The sequence below is a fragment of the Brettanomyces bruxellensis genome, chromosome 6 (assembly GCF_011074885.1).
Source record: "Brettanomyces bruxellensis chromosome 6, complete sequence".
Lineage (NCBI taxonomy): Eukaryota > Fungi > Ascomycota > Pichiomycetes > Pichiales > Pichiaceae > Brettanomyces > Brettanomyces bruxellensis.
Genome location: NC_054687.1, coordinates 1,026,032 through 1,048,142, shown reverse-complemented (window position 1 = coordinate 1,048,142; position 22,111 = coordinate 1,026,032). Strand labels below are relative to the sequence as shown.

Genomic DNA, 22,111 nt, shown 5'->3' with positions numbered 1-22,111 from the left:
CCCATTTTACTTTGTATCCTATTTTCATTAGACTTCAAGTCATTGAATATACTAGTAAACGATAAACTTCACAAAGTAATAGGGGTTACATTTGAAACCAAATCAACTTTAATGCAAAGGGAGTTATCAATGAATAAACATTTAAAGGTACATTCATTGCATAGAAAAAGTTGAGCTGATAGCTTGTTAAACTTATATTTGTAATATAATAGTAGTTAACTCAGTAGTTTTTTTAAAAATAAAGGTTAGAAACAAAAATTGATGTAGTGATTTTATTGGGCAGATCATATACATCTGCATACTACACTATTAAGATACCAAAATAAGCATGCATTTAATATGGCAAAAATCAATTATATTTATGTCGATTTATGTCAATAGCAAAACGAAAGTGCTCTGAGAATTTTAACATTAAAACACTCCAAGGAGAAAAGACGTGTTATACTTAATTGTGAGAGGATCACGCCCATCCATACCTTTTCTGTTTCATTTATAACAATCTAAAGGTAAATAAATACCTTTGTAGAGGTATTTGTTTGAATTTTCTTTTCGAAATTTCTTGAGAGTGGATCTGAACATGCCAATGTGTTCCCTATTAAGTTGCACCAAATATTAAATAATAGTCTGCGGCCTATGAAGAACTTATTCCTACTAATCGGCATGATAAAAAAAGCCGGCAACACACTTGCCGCGAAGTGGGTTGAAATATATATATATTTTTTTCCCCGGGATAGACGCATACTCCACTCTCTAAATTACATAGGAATGCTTTCTACTGCGTGAGCCAAAGATTTTTTTGTTTCACTACTTTTTTTCTTTAAACATTCCAATTCCTGGCCCGGGGTGAATTCCAGTTAGTGATAAGGAAAAAAATAAAAGATGAATGCTTACCGATTTAAGCAATAAGTGCAGGTAGGTATTAGTTATGATCATTAAACGACTTTGGGGAGTTTCAGAAGCATCACACTTTGAAGAGAAAACATATTAAATAAATTGGGATCTTCTTTTCAAGCTTTCGGACTTCACCATACCCTCAGAGAATGAGCGATAATTTCCCACAAAAAAAAAAATAAAAAGCGCTTTTCTGCTTGTAGTTCACAATATGTCTGCACTAACACTTAAAATGTACGGTGAAAAGAAAAATAAAAAATTCAAAATGAGAGACTAAAAGAAATTCTGCTTTTAATTGAATTTGTCCCGATATATTTAGTACATATTATGGAAGTGATGACCAATTGAATATCCCGTCAATTTCTTACCTATAATCTTGCATTTTTTCTACATTTCACATTTTTCCATTTTATTCTCTTTCTTTCTTTTAGATATTTTACTTGGCTCGTCGTATTCAACCGTCCTATTTGATAATATTTCTAACCGTCTTTGCCTTATCAAGATTTTGTGATCACTTACCCTTCGTTTGGTGTGTTTTTTCTGTGTTGTCGTTGTGGTCATTGATTGAGTTTACGTTCTTTTTTGCTGATATAGTTGATTCGAGCGCTCGAAGTTCATCTTATTCCGTATTTACAAGATCTCAGCAGTCATCTATTTTAGAAATAGAATATCCATTTTACAGCTGGAGAGGACTTTTCCAGGATACCGATCAATAATTTCCAGAAACAAAGAAATTAAAGCCAATTTGTTGGTGTACTCCTTATCGCAGACTTTTCATATCCAAAAGAAAAATTAACTTTTAAGCTTATTTTTGCAAAGCAATTAATCCGATCGCATTGTATCCCTACGCTTTTGCAATAGCTTACAATAAGTTTGCTTGCTACTAATTGGTTAGATTTGTTTCTTCCAAATCTACTTTAATATCAAATATGACCCCAAATGTTCCATCTATACCGGCGCCTCGGTCACTGGCAATTTCAGTGCTTGAAAATAATATGATCAAATCTCACGGAGAATTTGATTGCGATGATGTAAGCTGGGCATATAGCTTTGACCCCAACTCACCTAATAAAGATTTGGGTGACTGGAAGAAAATGCCTCTTGAAATCAATTCAAAAGGTGAGCTCAGAGCTCATGATTCGGCAGTGATTGTCCCAAATGTACAGCAATGCATTGTTGGAACATTTCCAGGCCACCTCATTTTGAAACTAGGCATCACGACACAGAAGGTGCTGTATTTCCGCTTACCATCATATAAGGTTTACTCCGATTTGCTTGCCTGTCTTATGTCATGGCAAAATTTAAAGCCGAAAGGACTTATTTCCAAGTGGAATTTTTCACGATCAATAGTCTATGATAAGCATCTGCAGGCCAATGATGTTTTGATTTGTAGATTCAAAGTCTACGGACCTTTACCTAGTAATAAGAAGGTTGCTGTTGATAGTAGACTGCCAAAGATGTCTTCTTACCCTATAGATTCCGAGTCTGATGTAGAGGAAGGTTGGTTTACTGCTATTGGACATTTAATGCCGAACGGTATTCTTACTTTGCTCTGTGAAACTGATGGTTCTGCCATTTATTCAATAAATGTTGCTTCTCTTTTTTCATCTGAGGTTCGAAAGGTCCACAGTTCCGTTGTTCAGACAAATAACGTCTTGTTTGTTGGAGTCATCAACGAGTTGAGAGTGCTGCATGGTGTTTCGGATGATTTTATGTCAAATGGCAGCTTTTTGATTCCTCCCAAAGGTGCAAATAGTTCTGAAACAAAGCGTTTGTCTTCAGCATCGCGTGTTTTGCTCGATTTTGACCTTTGCATAGATCTTGAAGATTGGTATGTGGCACTGAAGTCTGTTACAGCACTGGAATACGTTGGTAACACATTATACGAGAAGAAGTTACGTCTGGTTAGAAACGTCAATCTTGAAATTTTGGAAGCAACATTTGAGGATGATACCATCTGTAAAGAGCATCCAAATATATACTGTGAGCTTGTTATGTGGGGAGCTCCTTGGTTCAAAACATCTGTTGTCAAGGCATCAGAAATTTCTAATTGCTTTTGGAAGGAAAGTTTGAATCTTTCGCTTCCATGTGGATCTGATTATTTCAAAATTCTTTTGAAGACTTCCAAAAGCGCAGACTACTATGATGTAGAAGGTGTCAATAAAGATGGTATTGTGGGGGAGTGCTTTATTACTCCGAATTTCTTTGAGAGTGACCAGTTTCTGACGAAAGTCCGATTTTCGATTCCGAAAGCAACGTCATTGGTCAATTAACTATTAATTTATCCACAGATGAAGTTCATATTCTGCCGTACAAGAACTACAAGGTCTTGGAGAAAATGCTTTTGAACATGGACATTAGTAAGTTGGTGCAATTCATCTCGCCCTTAGTTGATTCATCACATCTTGAGCCTTGGTCCATCATGATGTTGGATGTTTTCCAGACATTACATAAAGAACGTGAATTTTTTGACACCCTCATGAGACAAGAATTAGCATCTATTGATTCCATAACTCGGACCCATCGAATAAGCGAGAGTATTTCATCCTCAACTGTTTCCGGCGCCGATTCAAACGTTTCCGGTGTTTCCAAGACGCCATCACGTGCTTTCAATACAATTTTCAGAGGCAATTCGATTCTTTCTAAAGCTTTGGAGAAGTATGACATTCGTGTTGGTCAAGAATATTTAGAGAAAATGCTCGGGCCATTTATTCAAAAGGTTGTTTCTGAAAATAAGAATTGCGTTTGCGATCCAAAGACTTGCCCAGATGATTATGAGGAGAACTATAAAAACCTTCTTGGATATGTGGAGATATTGTGGGAAAAAATATACACGACGTCAAATGATCTGCCTAGAGAAATCAGAGATGAATGGAAGAACTTGAGGAGAAATGTTGAATTATCAGTTGATCCAAATGATTCGGAGACCCCACTTAATGCTTTGACAGCGTTCATATTTCTTCGATTTTTATGTCCGGCAATTATGAATCCGCAGTTGTTTAACCTTACTAGAGGATATCATAATGCGAATATTTCCAGAAGCTTGACTTTGATTGCCAAAGTTCTTATGGTGTTTGCTAACAGGTCAGAGTTCAAACCACACAAGGACCCATCGCTAATGAGGCTTAATACAGATTTCATAGACAACCACAAGGATGAAATTGTCGCATACTATGATCGTGTCACTGGTTGTAAGATGGATTTCAATGAAAAGGTATTAGATCTCTCGAATTCAAAGGATAGATTGAAGTTGAATACATCCGAGGAAATTCTCAACGAGCTTCCAACCATGCCTTACCTCATAGATAAGTATCTGAATCTGACAAAGTTATGCCAGATCTTGTATAATGAGGTGAAGGAAAATGGCTCTGAGAGCAAGAGTACGGACACAAATCCGCAGACCGATAATGACAGTGCCCTTCTTGGAGTTGATGTCTCAGGACTTGGAACTGGTGATTTCTTGAAGAATCTTTTGGATGATAATGACGAAGAGTTCAGCAATATTTTGTTTAAGCGAGACTTTTCCATGAAAGAACTTACAGATCAAGCTGTGCACATAATGGAGAAAGTTCAAAGCCTTGAACGTGTGTTAAAGAGGGCAGAGACACCTGAAGCATTTGACGAAAAGAACTGGAGGATGTTTATTTCATCCATTATAAGGTCTGTTCGACTGACCGAAGATGATGTTATTCTGAATGATCAATTTGTTCTGCACAACCCCGATTTGTCAATGGAAGAGGACCATCAGTTGATTGGGCTGCTTACTTCACTTTCCAAGGTCACTCCACAGACTGAAGACGAGATACAGAATCATCATCATCACGGTAAGGGAAACATTTTCAGAAAGTGGTTCAAACATAGAAGTTAATTATTGCTTAAAGTTTACAATTTTTTTTTTTTTTCCCTCTCTTTTTTCTTTACTTAATTATACTACACGCCGCATTTAACTCTGAGATTGTAAGAAAAGAAGCCAGTTGTCGGGGCATAATTGTCGCTATTTAAAACGTTTTAAGTAGTATGCAGAACTGGGTATGACTTATTGCTAGTAGAAGAAACAATAATGAAAACGCAGGAAAGAGAAAGGAAGGAAAGCAACATAAAAATTTTAAACGATGAATCAGGAAAATGTGATATGTAACAGGGCAACGATGACGCTTGACTTATTCAACAGTAATCTAGTGACAATGTTGAATCAGGCCAAACTCCGAAACCATTAATAGACACTTGGGGTCTCACCTTCTGGGCCAATGTACTTCTTATCTTTCCAAGGGCCAATATCACTCAATAAAAGGCCCCCTTCCTCCTCACTAACAACACTCTTACCACCAAACTTAACGGGCAAATTCTCAGCAGGAATCTGCTTCAACAACTCGCTCTTATAGTTCCAGCCAAGGATGAAAATCTTGGAGATGGTAACCGGGTCCAAGAAAGGCTTGAAAATTCTGAAAGCAGTAGCAAAGCCGAAAGGTGCATTGATGAGATAGAACTTTCCCATTCTTTCAGGATAGTAATTTTGGCCAATATTGGAGGCTGCTCTCACATAACTCAACACTTGGTACGTGGATGAAAGTGAAATCCCCTTTAGGTCCAAAATCGTACAAGATGTCTCAATCAAGTAGCCGGCTTTTCTCGAACAAGCAGTAAGTCTGTAATTCGTAAATGCCTCATACTCCCAAACAAGATTCTTGAGCATCCTGTCCTGATTAGTGATCTTGTACATTTCTGGAATGTTGACGGCACCAAGCTCCTCATAATAGCACGGCCTTCCGTCCTTATCGGTCTTGTGATAGTACTGGGGATAGTACTTTGCCACTTTAGGTTTCTCTGTGTACTTGAAATCTGTCAAAATGGTGTTTGTGCCAAACTCCTTTCTCCACTTCTCACAATCATCAAACATCTTCTTTGCTAGCATCACGTCGAACTTTCTGGCTCTTAGAAATCTAAGTATGGTTGAATCATCTAATCTTTCCTTATAGCCCTCAGCCTCTAATATCATCCTCAGTTGCTCCAAGGCTGATTCCTCAGATTTAGTCAAATAGCCAGGGAATCCTGTCTGGTTTAAATCTGGCTTTTGAACCTTCTTTGGAAGAGAATCCCAAAGTTCTTGCTCTTTCGCTGTTAATGTCATTATTGTTGGTCTTTGCTTGCGTGGTATGATAAGGCTTAGCTTGCAAATGGTATATTCAAATAGAGTACACAAACAATTGTACAATACTACTTTAGCTGCTCTTTGAACTGATGTCTAAGTTAATGCTGAGAGACTTTCCTTAACGAATAATTAGTTGAAAGAGTGATTTATCGTAAAGATAAGCTGAACATTATATTTATAAGAAACTACGGAATCTCAACAAAAAAAAAGAGAGAGAAAAGAAAAATAATTGAAGTAAATAAACGGGCTGAAAAAAAATTTCAGATCATGGAGGACGAAAAACTGTACAGATCGATGGTAGAGAATAAAATGAATATTATGATTTTCATAGTCTGCCAACATTTTTTTTTTGTACTATGAATCGTATCGTTCGCATTCCATGATCGTTTTTCCTGTCTTAGATCCCAGAAATTCTTTTGCCTAACAAAGCGACAAGCGAAGAAAAAAAAAATTCCCCATCATTTGAACTCATCGACGTTGAAATGAAATTTTCTTGCGATATTTGGAGGAAGCAAGATTCAAGATCACTGTGCTTGGGAATACAAAATATTATATGAGGTTTATTATAATCATGTATTAGCTTCTGTGTGTGCTCTAAAGAATGAATTCGACAGAAACTGAATTGACTACTCCATTAAATATACTACAATGTAACCATCCGAAAGAACACTTGACTGTATTGTATAAATACAAGGAGTGCTAAGCAGCTAATATCGAGAAAAAAAAAAGGCATTAGTAGTCAGCGACCTTGTGGTCAGTTTACTTACAAGCTACCATTCCATAAAGCTTAGTTTTTCATCTGCTCAGCAACATAATTGTAGCTTGGAACAGTATCGATAGTTCCCAATGAAGCCATTGCAACCGGTTTGTTTCTAAGAGAATTCTGGCACCATTCAACAACATCTTTCTTTGTGATGGCATTGACAATCTTAAAAGTTTCCTCGGGAGATAGTCTTTTGCCTGTTGTAACAAGCTGTCTTCCAATATCCTCAGCGATTGGTGTAGTGCCATCCATAGAAAGAAGAAGCGAACCCTTAAGTTGTGCCTTGGCAGTTTCAACCTCCTCATCGCTTATATGTCCAGTACAGAGACGTTTCCACTCTTTAATGATTTCGTCAACCACTGGCTTACAACTGGTAGCTTTATCAACAACAAGATAAACTCCCCAAAGACCGGAATCAGAGTATGAGGTGGAAAACGACAGATATGAGTTGCAAAGAGGCTCATCCTTGTTCCCATTGACTCCATTTGAAACTGCTTGAGCTAAAGGTGTAATCGATCCACCTGCAGCTCTATCCCAGTTTCCAATAATTGCCTGTGCAACAAGAGCTCTAAAGTAGTTCTTCGACGACCACGAACAACCTTCGAATGAAATAGCAATATATGTGTTTGGAAGATCTTTTCTGTCAAATTTGGCTTCGCCAGCACAAAAAACTGGCAACTTACCTCTTGGTGTTCCAAGAGGAAGAGGTTCACTGCTTATTGGCACATGTCCAAAATCCTTTTCAGCTAATTTAACAAGTTGATCATGCTTAACAGATCCCACACCCACTAAAACCATCCGGTCTCCCTTGTAGTTTGTTTTGATGTAATTTCTCAAGTCTTTCTGGCTAATCGACTTAATATTTTTGATAGGTCCCAAAATTGTTCTTCCCAATGGTTGGTCTTTGTAGACAATTTCGTGTAGTCGGTCGAAGATAACCTCGTCATACATCTTATCCACTTCTTCACTTTCTCTGATGATCACTGACCTTTCTCTTTGCACAGCCACATTTTCAAGCTTGGACCTGGTCAAAATGTCTGAAAGAATGTCCACAGCCCTTGGAACGTCCCCCTTCATCGATTTTGCATAGTATACCGTATTCTCACGTGATGTGTAGGCGTTCAAGTGTGATCCACAGTTTTCTACCTCTAACTCAAGGCCCAATTGACTTCTATTACTTGTACCCTTGAAAGCTAAATGTTCTAGAAAGTGGGCTGTACCGGAAGTTGCATCACTAACATCAGCACGCGATCCTGCATCAATCCACATTCCAATCGTAGCCGATAAAGAGTTTGGGACTTCTTCTGTAGCAACTGTTAAACCGTTCTTCAAAACGGTAGTGTTCACTTTGGGTATGGCCGATGAGGCCGAAGCGAGACCTCTATATGCACACAATGGTCGTATGCTTGGTTTGATAAGATTTCTTGCAATATTTCTGAGCATATTATGCTATGAGAGTTGATTTTATGATACCAAAATAAGTGTATAGATATGCATATACGTAAGCTATGCACTAGGTTCCGAAATGAAGGCAATGTTCAAAAAAAAATATGGAGTTCCCATGATGAGCAAAGGTGCTGTGGGAACAGTGGAAAAAAAAAAAAATTGAGGAGAAATAATTATGTTAGAGGAAAAAACAAAGCAAGCTTTAACCAGCTTCCCAGCAAGATGTATAGTAAAAGGAAGCTGGCAGTCAAGAATGAAACAAATCAGGAAGACATAAACAGAAAATTAAGATTGTTCCCATGTAGAAAACATTAAAGCAAGACTCATGTTAAGAAATTACAGATAGTGAAACATATATAAGAGACGACATGCACCAATGAAGCCCGACCCTAATTCTTCGTATCAGTCACACGTGGCTTTGCTCAAATTGCTGACTTAACTTCAAAGAAACGCTTTAGGTACAAAACTTGGAAGATAGAGTTCAACACAACAACGATCAACTGAAGAACAGACCAGTATTTCACTCTAGAATTCGTAGACTCGGCTGTGTTTCTGTGTGTTCTTTCTCTAACAACGATGTAGTTCTGTTCATTCTTCACGTCGTAAACTAATTCAAGAAGTTTTCTAGCACTTGATTCTAAGTTATCGTCCGAATTATCGTTAACATCAACGTAAACGACACCATGAACGTTGAAAGAAACATCCTTCGTCTTCATAGATGAATCCTCATTCGAGAAACAGTACGTATGCTTTCCATTCTCTTCAGCCTTGATTTGAATTGTACCGTGGGATTGGTCGTTCAATGATCTCATGATTCTACCAGAAGGAGCTTGGATCTATCATAAAGTAAAAGATTATTAGTTAGTAAGTATTCCGCTTCATAATAGCCAGACAAGCAAAAGCTGTTTTACTTACCCAAAAGTCTGCAGTCAACTGTTCTGTTGCTTCTGCATCTCTGTCACCAACCTGAAATGTGACCACCAATTCGTCTTGTGCCTTTAAATTCTCGTAAAAGCATTCTTTACCCCTTGGTGGAAGCAAAGCAATATGTGCCTCGATTAATTGCGAGAATAAAAGTAATGAAAGCAATGATAACAGCCCCTTGAAGTTCATCTTGTATCTTGCCTTTCCTTTAGCTATTTATGGTGGAAATGTAGCCCAAAGATATTATCACAGTGAGTGGTCTTCGGATCAGACATGTATTTATTTTTACTGTGTCTTTTTTTTTTCACCAATACTGTCAGCTTTACTTGTTATCTTTTTTCCCCCCAAGCTAATTAATTCATAGGGGAAAAAACGCGTCGTCAAAAAAAAATTAGAGCGAGACGAGATAGAACTGCTAATTATATATACGTCGATCGACGTAATGCAATGACATCACTACCATAACTGCAGAAGAATTGCCGCCCACCCTATTTATAATTTACATATCATTAGTTGGTACCGAGGGTCTACAAGAATCTTGGCTTGCAATTACTTAATTCAACCAAGCATTACGATTCATACTGAATAGCTGACTCTCATAATAATGATCTATTTTGCCAAAACCAAACAATTCTGTTTAAGGAAATGGTTTATTCATTTGAAAAGTGTCTCTTGTAATTATGAAATATTGCAACATTAGTTGCGGGGTGTAAGGTGGTCTTTGGCCGATTATTTGTTATTTGAGCATCTGGAAGTACTTTAGATCATACTGAAAAAGGGAATTATGCACACTTTCCAATTCCTACTCTCTTGGGCGTCACTGGTACAGTTTAGTGTTTGATTTCGCGGCACAATTTCTGAGAATTATGCAACACAGAGAATCCCACTTGCGAAAGGGGGTATTTGAGTTTTGCTAAACTATGATACGTAATCAATACTTCCTTTTTCTTGAAAAAGTTGAAGAAAGACAAGCCAATACATATTTAATTTGATTTGATTTTAATTTGATATTGATTGTGTTATAAGTTGACAATATACCCCAAATTTGATATCGTGATTGATTCTTGTTCGTATCTCTGAGTCTTGTAACTTCACACACCAGGAATGGGTATCTCATACCATCCTTACACAAATGAATTAGCTTCAGAATAAATTTGGGTGCCATTCAGTAAAGCAGTAATAAAAAATTTTTCCCTCCTGCCATCGATAATTTTTGTTTGACGAGATAGACTTGTTTAAATTGCCGTCGATCCCACCAAAGCGTCGAAAAAGGTCTACTGTTTACACAGGGATCAAGGCGGTGCATTAACAATTCCAGATTGAGGAAGCACGTGCAGATGTACCTAAATGAATGGACAGCTTTATTTCTTTCTTTGTGCATATTACGGCCGTTGGCACACGCTTAGTTTTATTTTTTTTTTTACATATCTTTACAGAGGATGCAGTGGTTATATTAAAGTCCGCGTTGTTATTTTGAAACCATAAATTTGAGATCTTGCTTCCGTAAGGTTATATACTGTCAGAGGAATCCTTAACGCTGTATCCCTGTTGCAAAAATGATTATGCTGTCATCACTGTCTGAATATTTTCAATTATAAAAGTAAGCAGTGCTAAATACTATTCACAGCACTAATATATTGCAATTATGTAAGATAGTGTATAAGTCTTCTTGAATAATCCATTAGACCTTGCAATTTTCTTATATGTAGTATTCCAAATCATGTCACTGAGATCAACCGAAAGTGCGATTGAACTTCAATTAAAGCCTGTTCATAAGGTTGCAAAGAAATTTGTTCCTCCTTTATGTAGTGAATCACATTGAACAGAGTTTACAATATAAATATAAAATAGACTGCTCCCACCCACGAGTCCGTTAAGATTGAAAAATAAATTGTGGAAAATAAAAGTATCCATTGTTGAATTGGCTTTAATTCATGATTTAGCTATAAACGGCATTGTATTTCTTATTCATGTGGAAAATTGCCGATGCCGATATAACATAATAGGTATGAGCATTTACTTTTAATCTACATCGCCGATGTACAAGTAATGTCTAGCAATTCTCTTCACTATCTTTCTTTATGTCATTTATATACATGATTCAATTTCCATTTGTTCTTTTACGTTGTATCAGTTGAGGAAATTTTAGTATTAAATTCTGTCAGTACAGTGGTAAATGCCAGTAAAGCCACTAGATAACATCCTTTGGTATATCCACTCAAGGTTTCAGCTTTTCGATCTGGAACACCAATAAATCCGGCTTTATTTGAGCTAGTATTGTCAATGAGAAGTATAATCTGTCCTTATCTTGGAAAATCGAATAATTCATTACAGAAAGGCTGTTTACGAACAATATAACTTCCTTGATTGCAAGTCCAAGTACAACCAGTTCAAGTTTCAGTCATCTTTGAGTCAGATTTTCCAAATGGTAACGCAAAAGAAGTATGAAAAAAAGACAAATTCACAATCTGAATCATCTGCACTTCGGCATTTAGATCATAGTGTGACAACACTGAAGTCAAAAGGAAAAGAAAAACATATTTGTCAAGTGGATCAACAGAAGTCACAGTCCGAACTTCCGATACAGTCTTCTTTACCATTATCACAACCTTCCACGGACACTGATTTTTTGTCATATGGTTTAAATTTCCCATTTCAAAACAATATATTTACTCTTTCACAGCAACCATATTTTGTAAATACAGATAATGCTCCTTCAACTACCTATATGGAGTCTGCTCCAGTGATCAAGATGTCCGGAATAGAAAGTCGGACAGGCACTTTAATGTCACAATCATCTGCAGGGCAACCTTTTCTTGATGGTTCGCATTCAGCATATAGAGATTCTTTTTCAGAAGACTTTTCTGTTGATCATAGCATACCACAGTCGTCAAGCAGCGATGATTTTCCTGTTGGAAACAACTATAATCAATCAAGTTTTCCATTCCAAGGTGAACGGGCCCATTTCAACAAAATACATCGGCAGCAAAGCGTATTGTCAACAAATTTATCATCAACAACCACCTCAGATATTGCAAATAGATTTAAATATATAAGTACTGCTTCAAATGTGCCGGCCTCCGATATGCATACAAAAATTAGGCCTGTTCCAATTTTACAACCAAACTCGTTTCCAGTCCTCAGAACCAACGGAAAACCTAGAAAAGAGAAATTGGTGAAGATCGCTTTAAGAAAACGATGCTACAAAAGGAAAAAGAGACGGATATCTGGGAATGGAACCAATTTAGACGGAGCAAACTTAGCAGTAAATACCAACCATCAGGAAAGAAAATCTAGAATTGGAAGGCCTCTCAATCCAAAAACTAAAATTAAGTTGACCTTAGTCCCCAATTTGGTATCATTGCACTCACTGCTAGTTTCCACACATAAAGAGCAAGATATTACTATTTTGACCCAAGGCAATTTTACCAAAAAGATGGTTGCAGAAGAGTTAGATATGGATCCAAATATAGAGTGGAAATTTCGACCCAATCAACATGGTGAAGTGTTTCCTGGTCAAGCACATACATTGATTTTTGTTGATAAGGGCTATCAACTAATGAAAGATGAATCTCGAGCATATGTCTCACCTTATTTGTATCCTGGGGCAATAGGATTTGAATATATAGGAAAGCATACTGATTTACCGACAAATCCGGAAAATGAAGATAAAGATAGAGGTACTTATTTGACATCCGGCCAGGGAGTAATTCCGATATATGATGATTTTGCTTTAGCAGTCAGAGAGCTTTTTCAAGCAAGAACATTCTCTTTGGTAAGAGTCACACGAGCTGCTGCATTTGAGCGCACTGGTGCAATCGTATTGAAGCTGGAAACAGCTCATCCGGGAGATATACAGCTTAATGATGAAGATGAAATCGTTGATAATGGTCGAAACAACGAGGACGGAAAAATTTACTTGGGACAAAAGGGAGATCCGATAACAACTGCATTTATAAAGAAAAGAATTGCTCGACCAAGATATAAAGCAGACATGCGAATATATTTCATTCCACGTGATACAAATGCTGTCCTCTATTCGAGAGAAGCAATGCTGGAACGTGATTTGCTGAATGGAATTGTGAATCCTTTAACAGAAAAGAGATTAGTTACTTGTGCCTTTGATTCCCGTCCATGGTTAAGAAAACTTGGTATAACCCAAAGACAAAGCATCCAATAGAAAAAAGCAAAACGTCTTCCAAAATTTGGGTTGCAAGTATTTTTTTTTGTCGCCGGTTCGCTTTGAAAGAATAAGCTAGCTAACAGTACAAGAAGAAAAAGAATCTGATCAGATAATGTAACAATAGTCTAAATATATAAATAAGATACAGACGGTATCAATTATTTTATAGAGTATATAACCATTCAGCTTCATTCGTAAGGCTACGTAAACTCCAAGCTCTGTTTGAAATGCTCAGCTGCTAAACCTAAAGTAGCGCGCATTCGACAATTATCAACATGTCACCTTTCTTATTCTCAACGCGCAATATTCTTTATACCGAAAAAATGCGAATTCGCGAAAACAAGAAGCGAGCACCGAAAAATAAACAGTGAGGCAATAAAAAAGACACGAGGTAGAGATGAATTTTGCGAGCAAAAATAGAAAAAAATAAGTTGAGAGTTCGCTAGCATCTACACGTACGTAAACCTGATCCACACAGTGGGAAACTTTTTTGAAGCACTTTTGTTTGAGTGTACAGGTAAATATTACCAAGAGAACGGCATTAATTTACTAATAGAGATGTTCTCCAGCATACTTTTAGCATTGACACTGCTTGTGTCTTATGTTCATGCTACAGCATTGACATTTGCTTTGGAGCCAAATGAAAAGCAGTGCTTCTATATATTCAATAATAAACCAAACTCGAATGTTGGATATTACTTTGCCGTTCAGTCGGGAGGTGCATTTGATATCAACTATTACATTAAGGCTCCAAATGGGGTTGTTATTGTCAAAGCAGACAAATTAACACATGCTGACTACATTTTCACGGCGGACCAAGTTGGTGAATATGAGTTTTGCCTAAGTAATGACATGTCCACTTTTGCAGAGAAGATTGTTGACTTTGAGATCAAGGTTGATGATGATTTCAAAGCTTCGCTTCCAGAGGCACCAAAGGGAAATGCTGCTGCTGAAGGTATGCAGAAGACTGTTAGCAGTATCGAGCAGAAAATTAACCAATTGGCAAACTCTTTGGCATACTACAAAACAAGAAATAATAGGAATCAGTCTACTGTCAAGTCTACTGAGAGCAGAATCTTTTGGTTCTCTATTATTGACCTCATGTTGATGGCTGGTATATCTGCATTCCAGGTTTTGGTTGTCAAGTATTTCTTCCAGGGATCAAGAAAGCAAATGGTTTGAGTTCGATTTAATGATTTCTTATATACTTAAATGTTTTCATAACGTAATTTGGTACTATCTTCTTGTGTTTTTTCTTTCAGTAATCCATATGAAAGTATATTATAACGTGTTGCTGATAAGGCTTGTCCGCATCGTGTTGGGTCCATACTTTTTGGTGTACTGTTGTATATCAATGATCCTTGTCAAAAAATTTTTCAGATCCGTACGGCTCTCCGCATAACTGGGTTTTCCGCGACAGGTGGAAAAAATTTTTATCCCAGTTTTCCAAGTTGCTTGCTTACTTGGGCACCGACCAAAGACCAATAATTCTAAACGGAAAGCGTGAAAAAAAAAACTGTGAGTCGTGCCAGTCATCCCATAGACAATACAAGCCTTACAATTGAATTCATAAAGGATAAATTTAGGCATAGTACGCTTCGTCTACTAACATCACCAGTCTTTACTTTCAATCTGTGCTTAGACATATTGAAGTAATCTCAACCATAATTGACCACAGAAACAGTTAGAACAAAAAGGTTAGTTATAACAAGAACCAATCATTTCATTATGAGTACAACGCACTGCAGATTCTATGAAAACAAATTTCCGGAAGTGGAGGAGGTTGTGATGGTGAATGTGTTGCAAATCGCCGAAATGGGTGCATATGTTAAGTTATTAGAGTATGACAATATTGAAGGTATGGTGTTACTTTCTGAACTTTCTAGAAGGCGTATTAGATCCATTCAGAAATTAATCCGTGTTGGAAGAAATGAGGTTGCAGTCGTTTTGAGAGTTGACAAGGAGAAAGGTTACATTGATCTTTCGAAGAGAAGAGTTTCTGCGGAAGATATTGTTCAGTGTGAAGAAAGATACAACAAATCAAAAGCTGTGCACTCTATTCTGAGAAGATGTGCTGAAAAGTTTAATATACCGCTTGAAACCCTATATAAGACGATTGCATGGCCTCTAGCTAAGGAATATGGCCACGCCTTTGATGCCTTCAGACTGTCTATTTCAAAGCCATCTATTTTTGATACAATTACTCCACCTTCCTCAGACGTGTTGGAAGATTTAAAAAAGAACATTGCAAGAAGGTTGACCCCACAGGCTGTGAAATGCAGGGCTGACATTGATGTTTCCTGCTTCTCATATGAAGGTATTGATGCCATAAAAGAAGCTCTCAAAGCTGGAGAATCTGTTCCTACTAGCGACGATAAAATTACAATTAAATTGGTTGCTGCACCACGTTATGTTATGACAACCCAGAGTTTGGACAAGAAGCAGGGTGTGGAGGAACTTCAGAAATCTATTAACAAAATATCCGAAATCATAACCAAGTATGGCGGTGTCTGTGATGTTGCAATGGCTCCAAAATCTGTGTCTGCTAGTGAGGATGCAGAGTTGCAGGCCTTGTTGGAGAGAAATGAAATGGAAAGTTCTTTGGACTCAGACGACGATGATTAAATCATCTAGAATCATTTTCTTGTCTTCTATATAATTGTAATAATGTTCTCCCATTATCGATAATTGTGCCATGATGAAGTTTAAAAAAATAGGATAATAGAAAAAAAAAAATAAATGAAATGTGCTTTTTATTCCTTCCCTCCTCTGTTAACTTAAATTCAGTCGGCTAATTAGAACATCACCAGGTAAAAAAATAGGGCATCGTTTTCTTTTTCCGGGCTTTTACTACAGTTTCAAAAGCATACACTGTGGGTTGAGTTCTTCGCGACATTTCGATTCGATGTTATTCATAGCAATAGGGTAATATTTGGTATGAGTAAAAGGTTGGTGCCCTCTGATAGCGGCCAACAGGAAAATCAGAAAAGGCAGAAGAGTGATGATTCATCAGACAAGTTCCAAGAGTTGAAAACCATACATTTTAGATTATGTTCGTATTTTACGTTTTTATCGTCGAGAAAGCATGTGATAACTACATTTGAGCTTCTTAAAGTGGCCCCCGAGAAAGCAATTAAGAGAAAGTTGCAGATATTAGACCTTGCCCGAATAAAGGCATTGATACCAGATGATGTTGTTTACGACTACTTTGACGAGAATCAATTTGTGCTCGAAGATAAGCATTTCTCGTGGAAAAATGGCTTTGAGCAGAAGGATAATGACATTTTTGAACTTAAGGATGAGTTTGGAAACGTCAAGCCGTTTAAGCAACTTTTAATATTTGAATTTATAGATGGCGATCTCAAAAAATCGAAAACTAATACCGCCTTCAAAACTGAAATCAGAGTACCGCAATATTCGCCTTCTTCTGTGAAAAAGTTAATATTAAAGAGAACCCAGAAGTTTAACGGGGCCATATCATCTTTCCTAGCAAGCTGTACAGAAAATGGCATTTCGGATCCATGGGCCAAATTGACAAATGATGCACAAAAATACATTCCCCATAAGATTGACTTCATCGATCCCATGCAGGAAATGGAAAAAAGCACAATAAATGCTCAGAGAAACGAGGAAAGTGGTGCTGGAAGGCCAACTATGGGTTGTGTGATTCAAAGATTGAAGCATGCAACTTTCTATAGGGATCAGATACCGTCAAATGGTGAATTCTTTTTAACCCCTCGCTCAGCAGAATATCGAGACCTTGATTTTGAACTCAGTCCTAAGTTAAAGGAAGCGTTGGAAAGTTCAGATAAGATCACAAAATTTTACACGCATCAAGCGGACGCAATGAATATGATACACCAAGGAAAGAATGTTATTGTTTCTACATCCACATCCTCAGGTAAGTCATTAATTTACCAAGTTCCTGTTCTTGATGCCATTGAAAAGGACAGATACGTTACAGCAATGTACATTTTTCCAACCAAGGCCTTAGCCCAAGATCAAAAAAGATCTTTAAAGGATCTGTTGAAAATGATGCCTGGTATGACTAATCTTGTGGTTGAAACATATGATGGTGATACTGCAAAGGAAGACCGCAAGTATATCCGTCAAAACGCATCAATTATTTTCACTAATCCAGATATGGTGCATACAAGCATTTTACCAGGGCATCAATACTGGCAGAGATTTTTGCGTAATCTTAGATACGTTATGATCGATGAATTACATATGTACAAAGGTCTTTTTGGATCTCATGTTGCCCTTATAATGCGCAGGCTTCGGAGAATTTGTGCTTTACACGGAAATGATAAACTTCATTTTATTTCTTGCTCTGCAACGTTGAAGGATCCTGTAACACATATGCACGATATTTTTGGAATACCATGTGAAGACATCGTGCATGTGAAAAAAGATGGTTCTCCATCTGGAGGTAAGCATCTTATAGCATGGAATCCTCCATTAATTGATGCAAGAGATCCGATATCTGGCCGGATCAATTTTATTTCTGAGTCTGCGAGGATTGTGATTGAGCTGATAAAAAATAATGTCAGGACCATCGTCTTTTGTGTTGTGCGGAAAACAGTGGAGCTCGTAATGAAGGAAATACGTCATATGTTGAAAGCGCAGGATAAGACTGGAATACTGGGCCAAATAATGAGTTATCGAGGGGGTTACTCGGCTTCTGATAGGCATAAAATCGAGAGGCAAATGTTTCATGGTAATCTTAAGGCTATCATTTCAACAAATGCTTTAGAGCTTGGTATTGATATTGGCTCTCTTGATGCGGTTGTAATGTGCGGCTTCCCGATCTCCATTGCAAACTTTCATCAGCAAAGTGGTCGAGCTGGTAGAAGAAATAAGGATTCACTTACTTTGTTTGTGGCAGCTGATGATCCGGTTAGTCAACATTATATGGCTCATCCAAAAGAGTTGATAAAAGCCGATTATCCTGATTTGGCGCTAGACTTTGAAAATGTTCTTGTTTTGGAAGGACATTTGCAGTGTGCTGCATTTGAGACACCTCTTGCCAAAGATCTTAAGCTTGAAGAACCATTTTTCTGCGATTATAAGAAATTGGAAAATGTCGTCAAGCGTAGACTTGTCTTGGACCCCTCAGATAACTGTTATCATCCGAATTCACGATATCTGCCTTGGCCTTCTGCCAAAGTTTCTATCAGAGCTATTGAAGAGGATAGCTTTGCTGTTGTTGACATGACCAATGGCCGGAATGTCATTATTGAAGAAGTGGAGGCTTCAAGGACGACTTACACCCTTTATGATGGAGGAATCATTATACATCAGGGTTTACCGTATATCATAAGAGAATTTAATCCTGAGGAAAGATATGCAAAAGTTGAACGTGTTAATGTAGATTGGATTACTTCACAAAGAGATTACACGGATGTGGATCCGTTGGTAATTGATAAAATCAGATCCCTCAACTCCAATGATGTTCCGATTTACTTTGGAACGGTTCAGACGACGATGATCGTCTTTGGGTACTTTAAGATGGACAGAAGGAACCAAATTTTGGATGCTGTTGAGGTTCATAATCCTCCGGTCAAATATAAATCGAAAGGGCTTTGGATAGATATTCCGAAAAAGGCCCTTGATTACATCCGACTGAAGGGCTTAAGTGCTCCTGCTGGAATTCATGCTGCCCAACATGCGGTAATTAATATGCTTCCACTCTTTATTTTGTCGGGACTTGATGAAATTCGAACTGAGTGTAAAGCTCCCGAAAAGGAGTTTGGACATAGAGAGAATAAGCGTAAAAGACCGGCCAGATTAATCATATTTGATAGTAAGGGAGGGCAGTTTGGTTCTGGTTTAAGTACCAAGGCATTTGATAACATTGACATAATACTAGAGCAAGCATTGAAGACTCTTTTAGAATGCGATTGTGAATGGGGATGTCCAAAGTGTTGCGCTGCTGCAAATTGTAAAGAGAATTCTTTGGTTTTATCAAAATATGCTGCAATAATTATTTTAGCGGTAATTATAGGGAGGCCTATCGACTTGGATTCACTCCCTAATGGGCCAGAACCAAATATGCCTGAAATAACCATTGAGACAATTAGACCAGCAAATGAGTTTGGAATGGTTGTTTTGTCCGATGACTTAGAAATCATTGATGAGAAAAAAGCCACAAATAGATTGAAGCCACTTCCTAAATTGGAAGAGGTCGTTTATCTTGGAAGGAATAATCGGAAACCGGACGATGAATTGAATACGTTTAAGAAAGAACCGGACGGGGAGATTGTCGTGAAGCAAGAAGGTGATGATAATATATTTATTAAAACGGAAGAAAGAGACATTGCTTTGGAGGAGTAGTTAGTTACTTACTGAATGGCAGAGTTCACATAACATTTTACGTAAATATATATGTATATGTATTCCGAAAGGAAAATAGTTGATTATTTCTTTAAAGACAGTTTCCTCATAATACCAGAAAGTCCATGGCTTTCTGAGTTGTTTTCGGCTGGTGATGGTTCATTATTTTCGTTTCTTGTTAAATCATTCACACGCTGAGAAGTAAACGCCATTCTGCTCCTGAATGAGCCCGAATTTGATGACAACGTAGAGGATCGGGATCTATATAATGTTGATCGTCTGTCATTGTATAAAGGATTGCTTAATCTGGAATTTGATAAATCTTGGCGAACTAATGCAGGTGAATCCGAAAGTGTTCTCGGTTTGCAATGTCTAAAAACCTGCTTTACCGGCCTTAAGTATATGGATGCAATACTTCCCATACACAAGTCTAGCTCCTCCCTTACATGGTCCGGAAGTGCAGCCTGATCATTCTTTAGTGTGGGTAGACGTGGTTTTATTATATCAATAATATTCGGAAGTCCCGAGGAAAGAAGTCTCCAGTAAAACAACCCTCTTTCACGTAAATCTGGGTTGTCGATATCCACGATTGTAACTTCAAGAATATCCTCAACAAGTGCATGCAATTCTTTATTGTATGGTTGGCATGTATGGGCCTTCATAATAGCGGTCAAAAGCGTCAACTGAGTTTCCGTTGATTCTTCCACAAAAGTTTCTGAAAATTGTTTTAGGAGCGTAACAGATTTAGATATAGATGAGCTGTATTCGCCCAATATCCATATTATCGAAGTCTTGGCATCGGACTCTTTAATAAGACTGACCCTGTCCACCAACATATCAATGAGGTAATCAAATGTTCCGGGGTATTTTCGAAGAATATCTCTGGTGATAATCGCTATTTCTTCTATCACATATGGAATTGATTCTGATAATAAATCTGCAAGCACAGAGACGCATTTTTCGCTTGTGGGCTCTATCTTGACTGCTAAATTGCCTATAGCTCTAATTGATTTTCTCACCATTTGAATGTCGATCTCCATGGCATATTCTTGAAGCTCTGCTAATACAAGATCCATATTTCCCTCGTTGGCAAGGAGAAAAATAATCTCCAATTTCGTGTCCTTGATATATAAAAGATCATCATACTGACAAAAGAACATCCTGATATCCAAGTCTAGCAAAGCAGGTTTATCCAGTAAAAGTAAAATGACGTTTCTCATGGCCAAAAATTGAACCTCAGGCGGTCTAAGCATTAAATTAGAGATCGCCGCCGAAATTGACTGTGGCAATGATGGAAAAACATCCAAAACATTGTTAATGTAGTATGAAAAGTAAACTATTACTTTAAGTGCATTTAAAGCGATTGATGAATTGTCTGACTGTAAGTACGGAAGTATAAGATCGATCAAATCCGCTGCTATTTTATGGTCCTGTGGCACAAACGTAAGAAGAGCATTTAAAATTGAAACTTGACACCATTCTTGACAGGATGCCATGCCCTCTGTCAGTTTCAAGGCGTGTTCTTTATCTGTAGATAATTTTAGTTTGTCCGTATTTAATGTAATATCACCCAGTGAATTCAAGGCTGCTGCCACCACATCCAGATCATCATCAACAAGTGCGTCATTCAACATCTGTAGAAGCTTAGGACTTGATCCTGGATTTTCAACCTCGTTACTTCTGAATATCATGGCAACACAATAAGCAGCAGTACGCCTAATTGATGCATTGCTGTCATTAAATGCGTCTTCAAGAAGTGGAGTTAACGCATCTATGTACGCTTTCAATTGAATTGAAGCAATAGTTTTAAGTGCGGCACAAGCATCAATAACAGATGTGTCACTATTTCTTTTATAATCTTCCACCATGAATGGGAGAGCAGATATAGCTTCCTTTGGGCAATGTTTCCAATAAGTTATTAAATAAAGATAGCACATGTTCTTCACTTCTAAATCCTCATAGCCCATATTAAAAAGAATTCTAACAACATCACTAGCCAATATAATAACTTCGTTATCTCCAATGGATAAATTCACAATGATCTTCTTCAGTATTGTTTTCTGATAGACACCCGATCTTGGTTTCTTCTCATAATTCTTAAGTTCTGTCAGTATATCCGAGGCCTTTACCCTTGTGTATAATTTTGCATCCCCCATTTTTCGACTGTTCTATATTCACTATGATTATAACCGGAATCTAAGTATTACTTGCTTGGAACCCCTTTTCATGATTGCTTGGTTGAAATTATTTGAATATCGGATCAAGCGGATTTTCATATCAGCAAAAAAAATATATATATATAATTTGGAAAAATGCACTCGATTGCAGCCAAGACAATATTCAATAACATAACTCTCAGAAGCAAATGATCAAATTAAATTACATCATACTGAGCAAGAATCATTTTACCTTCAGACAT

General features: G+C 37.4%; 10 protein-coding genes across 10 annotated transcripts; 6 read left to right on the top strand and 4 right to left on the bottom strand.

The window, feature by feature from the left end:
* Positions 1–1,820: 1,820 nt before the first annotated feature.
* On the top strand, positions 1,821–3,164 carry BRETT_003888 (uncharacterized protein; the record flags this gene model as incomplete). The annotated part of the gene is made up of 1 exon (XM_041282389.1): positions 1,821–3,164. The coding sequence occupies one exon, from the start codon at positions 1,821–1,823 to the stop codon at positions 3,162–3,164; it is 1,344 nt and encodes a 447-aa protein (XP_041136228.1).
* A 65-nt stretch (positions 3,165–3,229) lies between these two features.
* Positions 3,230–4,759, top strand: BRETT_003887 (uncharacterized protein; the record flags this gene model as incomplete). Its single annotated transcript, XM_041282388.1, has 1 exon — positions 3,230–4,759. The coding sequence occupies one exon, from the start codon at positions 3,230–3,232 to the stop codon at positions 4,757–4,759; it is 1,530 nt and encodes a 509-aa protein (XP_041136227.1).
* Positions 4,760–5,104: 345 nt separating this feature from the next.
* On the bottom strand, positions 5,105–6,019 carry SEC14 (cytosolic factor, phosphatidylinositol/phosphatidylcholine transfer protein; the record flags this gene model as incomplete). The annotated part of the gene is made up of 1 exon (XM_041282387.1): positions 5,105–6,019. The coding sequence occupies one exon, from the start codon at positions 6,017–6,019 to the stop codon at positions 5,105–5,107; it is 915 nt and encodes a 304-aa protein (XP_041136226.1).
* An 808-nt stretch (positions 6,020–6,827) lies between these two features.
* Positions 6,828–8,246, bottom strand: MAS1 (Mitochondrial-processing peptidase subunit beta; the record flags this gene model as incomplete). The annotated part of the gene is made up of 1 exon (XM_041282386.1): positions 6,828–8,246. One exon carries the CDS (start codon positions 8,244–8,246, stop codon positions 6,828–6,830), a length of 1,419 nt encoding a protein of 472 aa, XP_041136225.1.
* Positions 8,247–8,671: 425 nt separating this feature from the next.
* Positions 8,672–9,362, bottom strand: BRETT_003884 (uncharacterized protein; the record flags this gene model as incomplete). Its single annotated transcript, XM_041282385.1, has 2 exons — positions 8,672–9,085; positions 9,165–9,362. The coding sequence occupies 2 exons, from the start codon at positions 9,360–9,362 to the stop codon at positions 8,672–8,674; spliced, it is 612 nt and encodes a 203-aa protein (XP_041136224.1).
* Positions 9,363–10,893: 1,531 nt separating this feature from the next.
* On the top strand, positions 10,894–13,353 carry BRETT_003883 (uncharacterized protein; the record flags this gene model as incomplete). The annotated part of the gene is made up of 2 exons (XM_041282384.1): positions 10,894–10,950; positions 11,548–13,353. 2 exons carry the CDS (start codon positions 10,894–10,896, stop codon positions 13,351–13,353), a joined length of 1,863 nt encoding a protein of 620 aa, XP_041136223.1.
* Positions 13,354–13,914: 561 nt separating this feature from the next.
* Positions 13,915–14,538, top strand: BRETT_003882 (uncharacterized protein; the record flags this gene model as incomplete). Its single annotated transcript, XM_041282383.1, has 1 exon — positions 13,915–14,538. One exon carries the CDS (start codon positions 13,915–13,917, stop codon positions 14,536–14,538), a length of 624 nt encoding a protein of 207 aa, XP_041136222.1.
* A 546-nt stretch (positions 14,539–15,084) lies between these two features.
* On the top strand, positions 15,085–15,981 carry SUI2 (eukaryotic translation initiation factor 2 subunit alpha; the record flags this gene model as incomplete). Its single annotated transcript, XM_041282382.1, has 1 exon — positions 15,085–15,981. One exon carries the CDS (start codon positions 15,085–15,087, stop codon positions 15,979–15,981), a length of 897 nt encoding a protein of 298 aa, XP_041136221.1.
* A 312-nt stretch (positions 15,982–16,293) lies between these two features.
* Positions 16,294–19,692, top strand: BRETT_003880 (uncharacterized protein; the record flags this gene model as incomplete). Its single annotated transcript, XM_041282381.1, has 1 exon — positions 16,294–19,692. One exon carries the CDS (start codon positions 16,294–16,296, stop codon positions 19,690–19,692), a length of 3,399 nt encoding a protein of 1,132 aa, XP_041136220.1.
* An 83-nt stretch (positions 19,693–19,775) lies between these two features.
* On the bottom strand, positions 19,776–21,848 carry BRETT_003879 (uncharacterized protein; the record flags this gene model as incomplete). Its single annotated transcript, XM_041282380.1, has 1 exon — positions 19,776–21,848. One exon carries the CDS (start codon positions 21,846–21,848, stop codon positions 19,776–19,778), a length of 2,073 nt encoding a protein of 690 aa, XP_041136219.1.
* Positions 21,849–22,111: the final 263 nt, after the last annotated feature.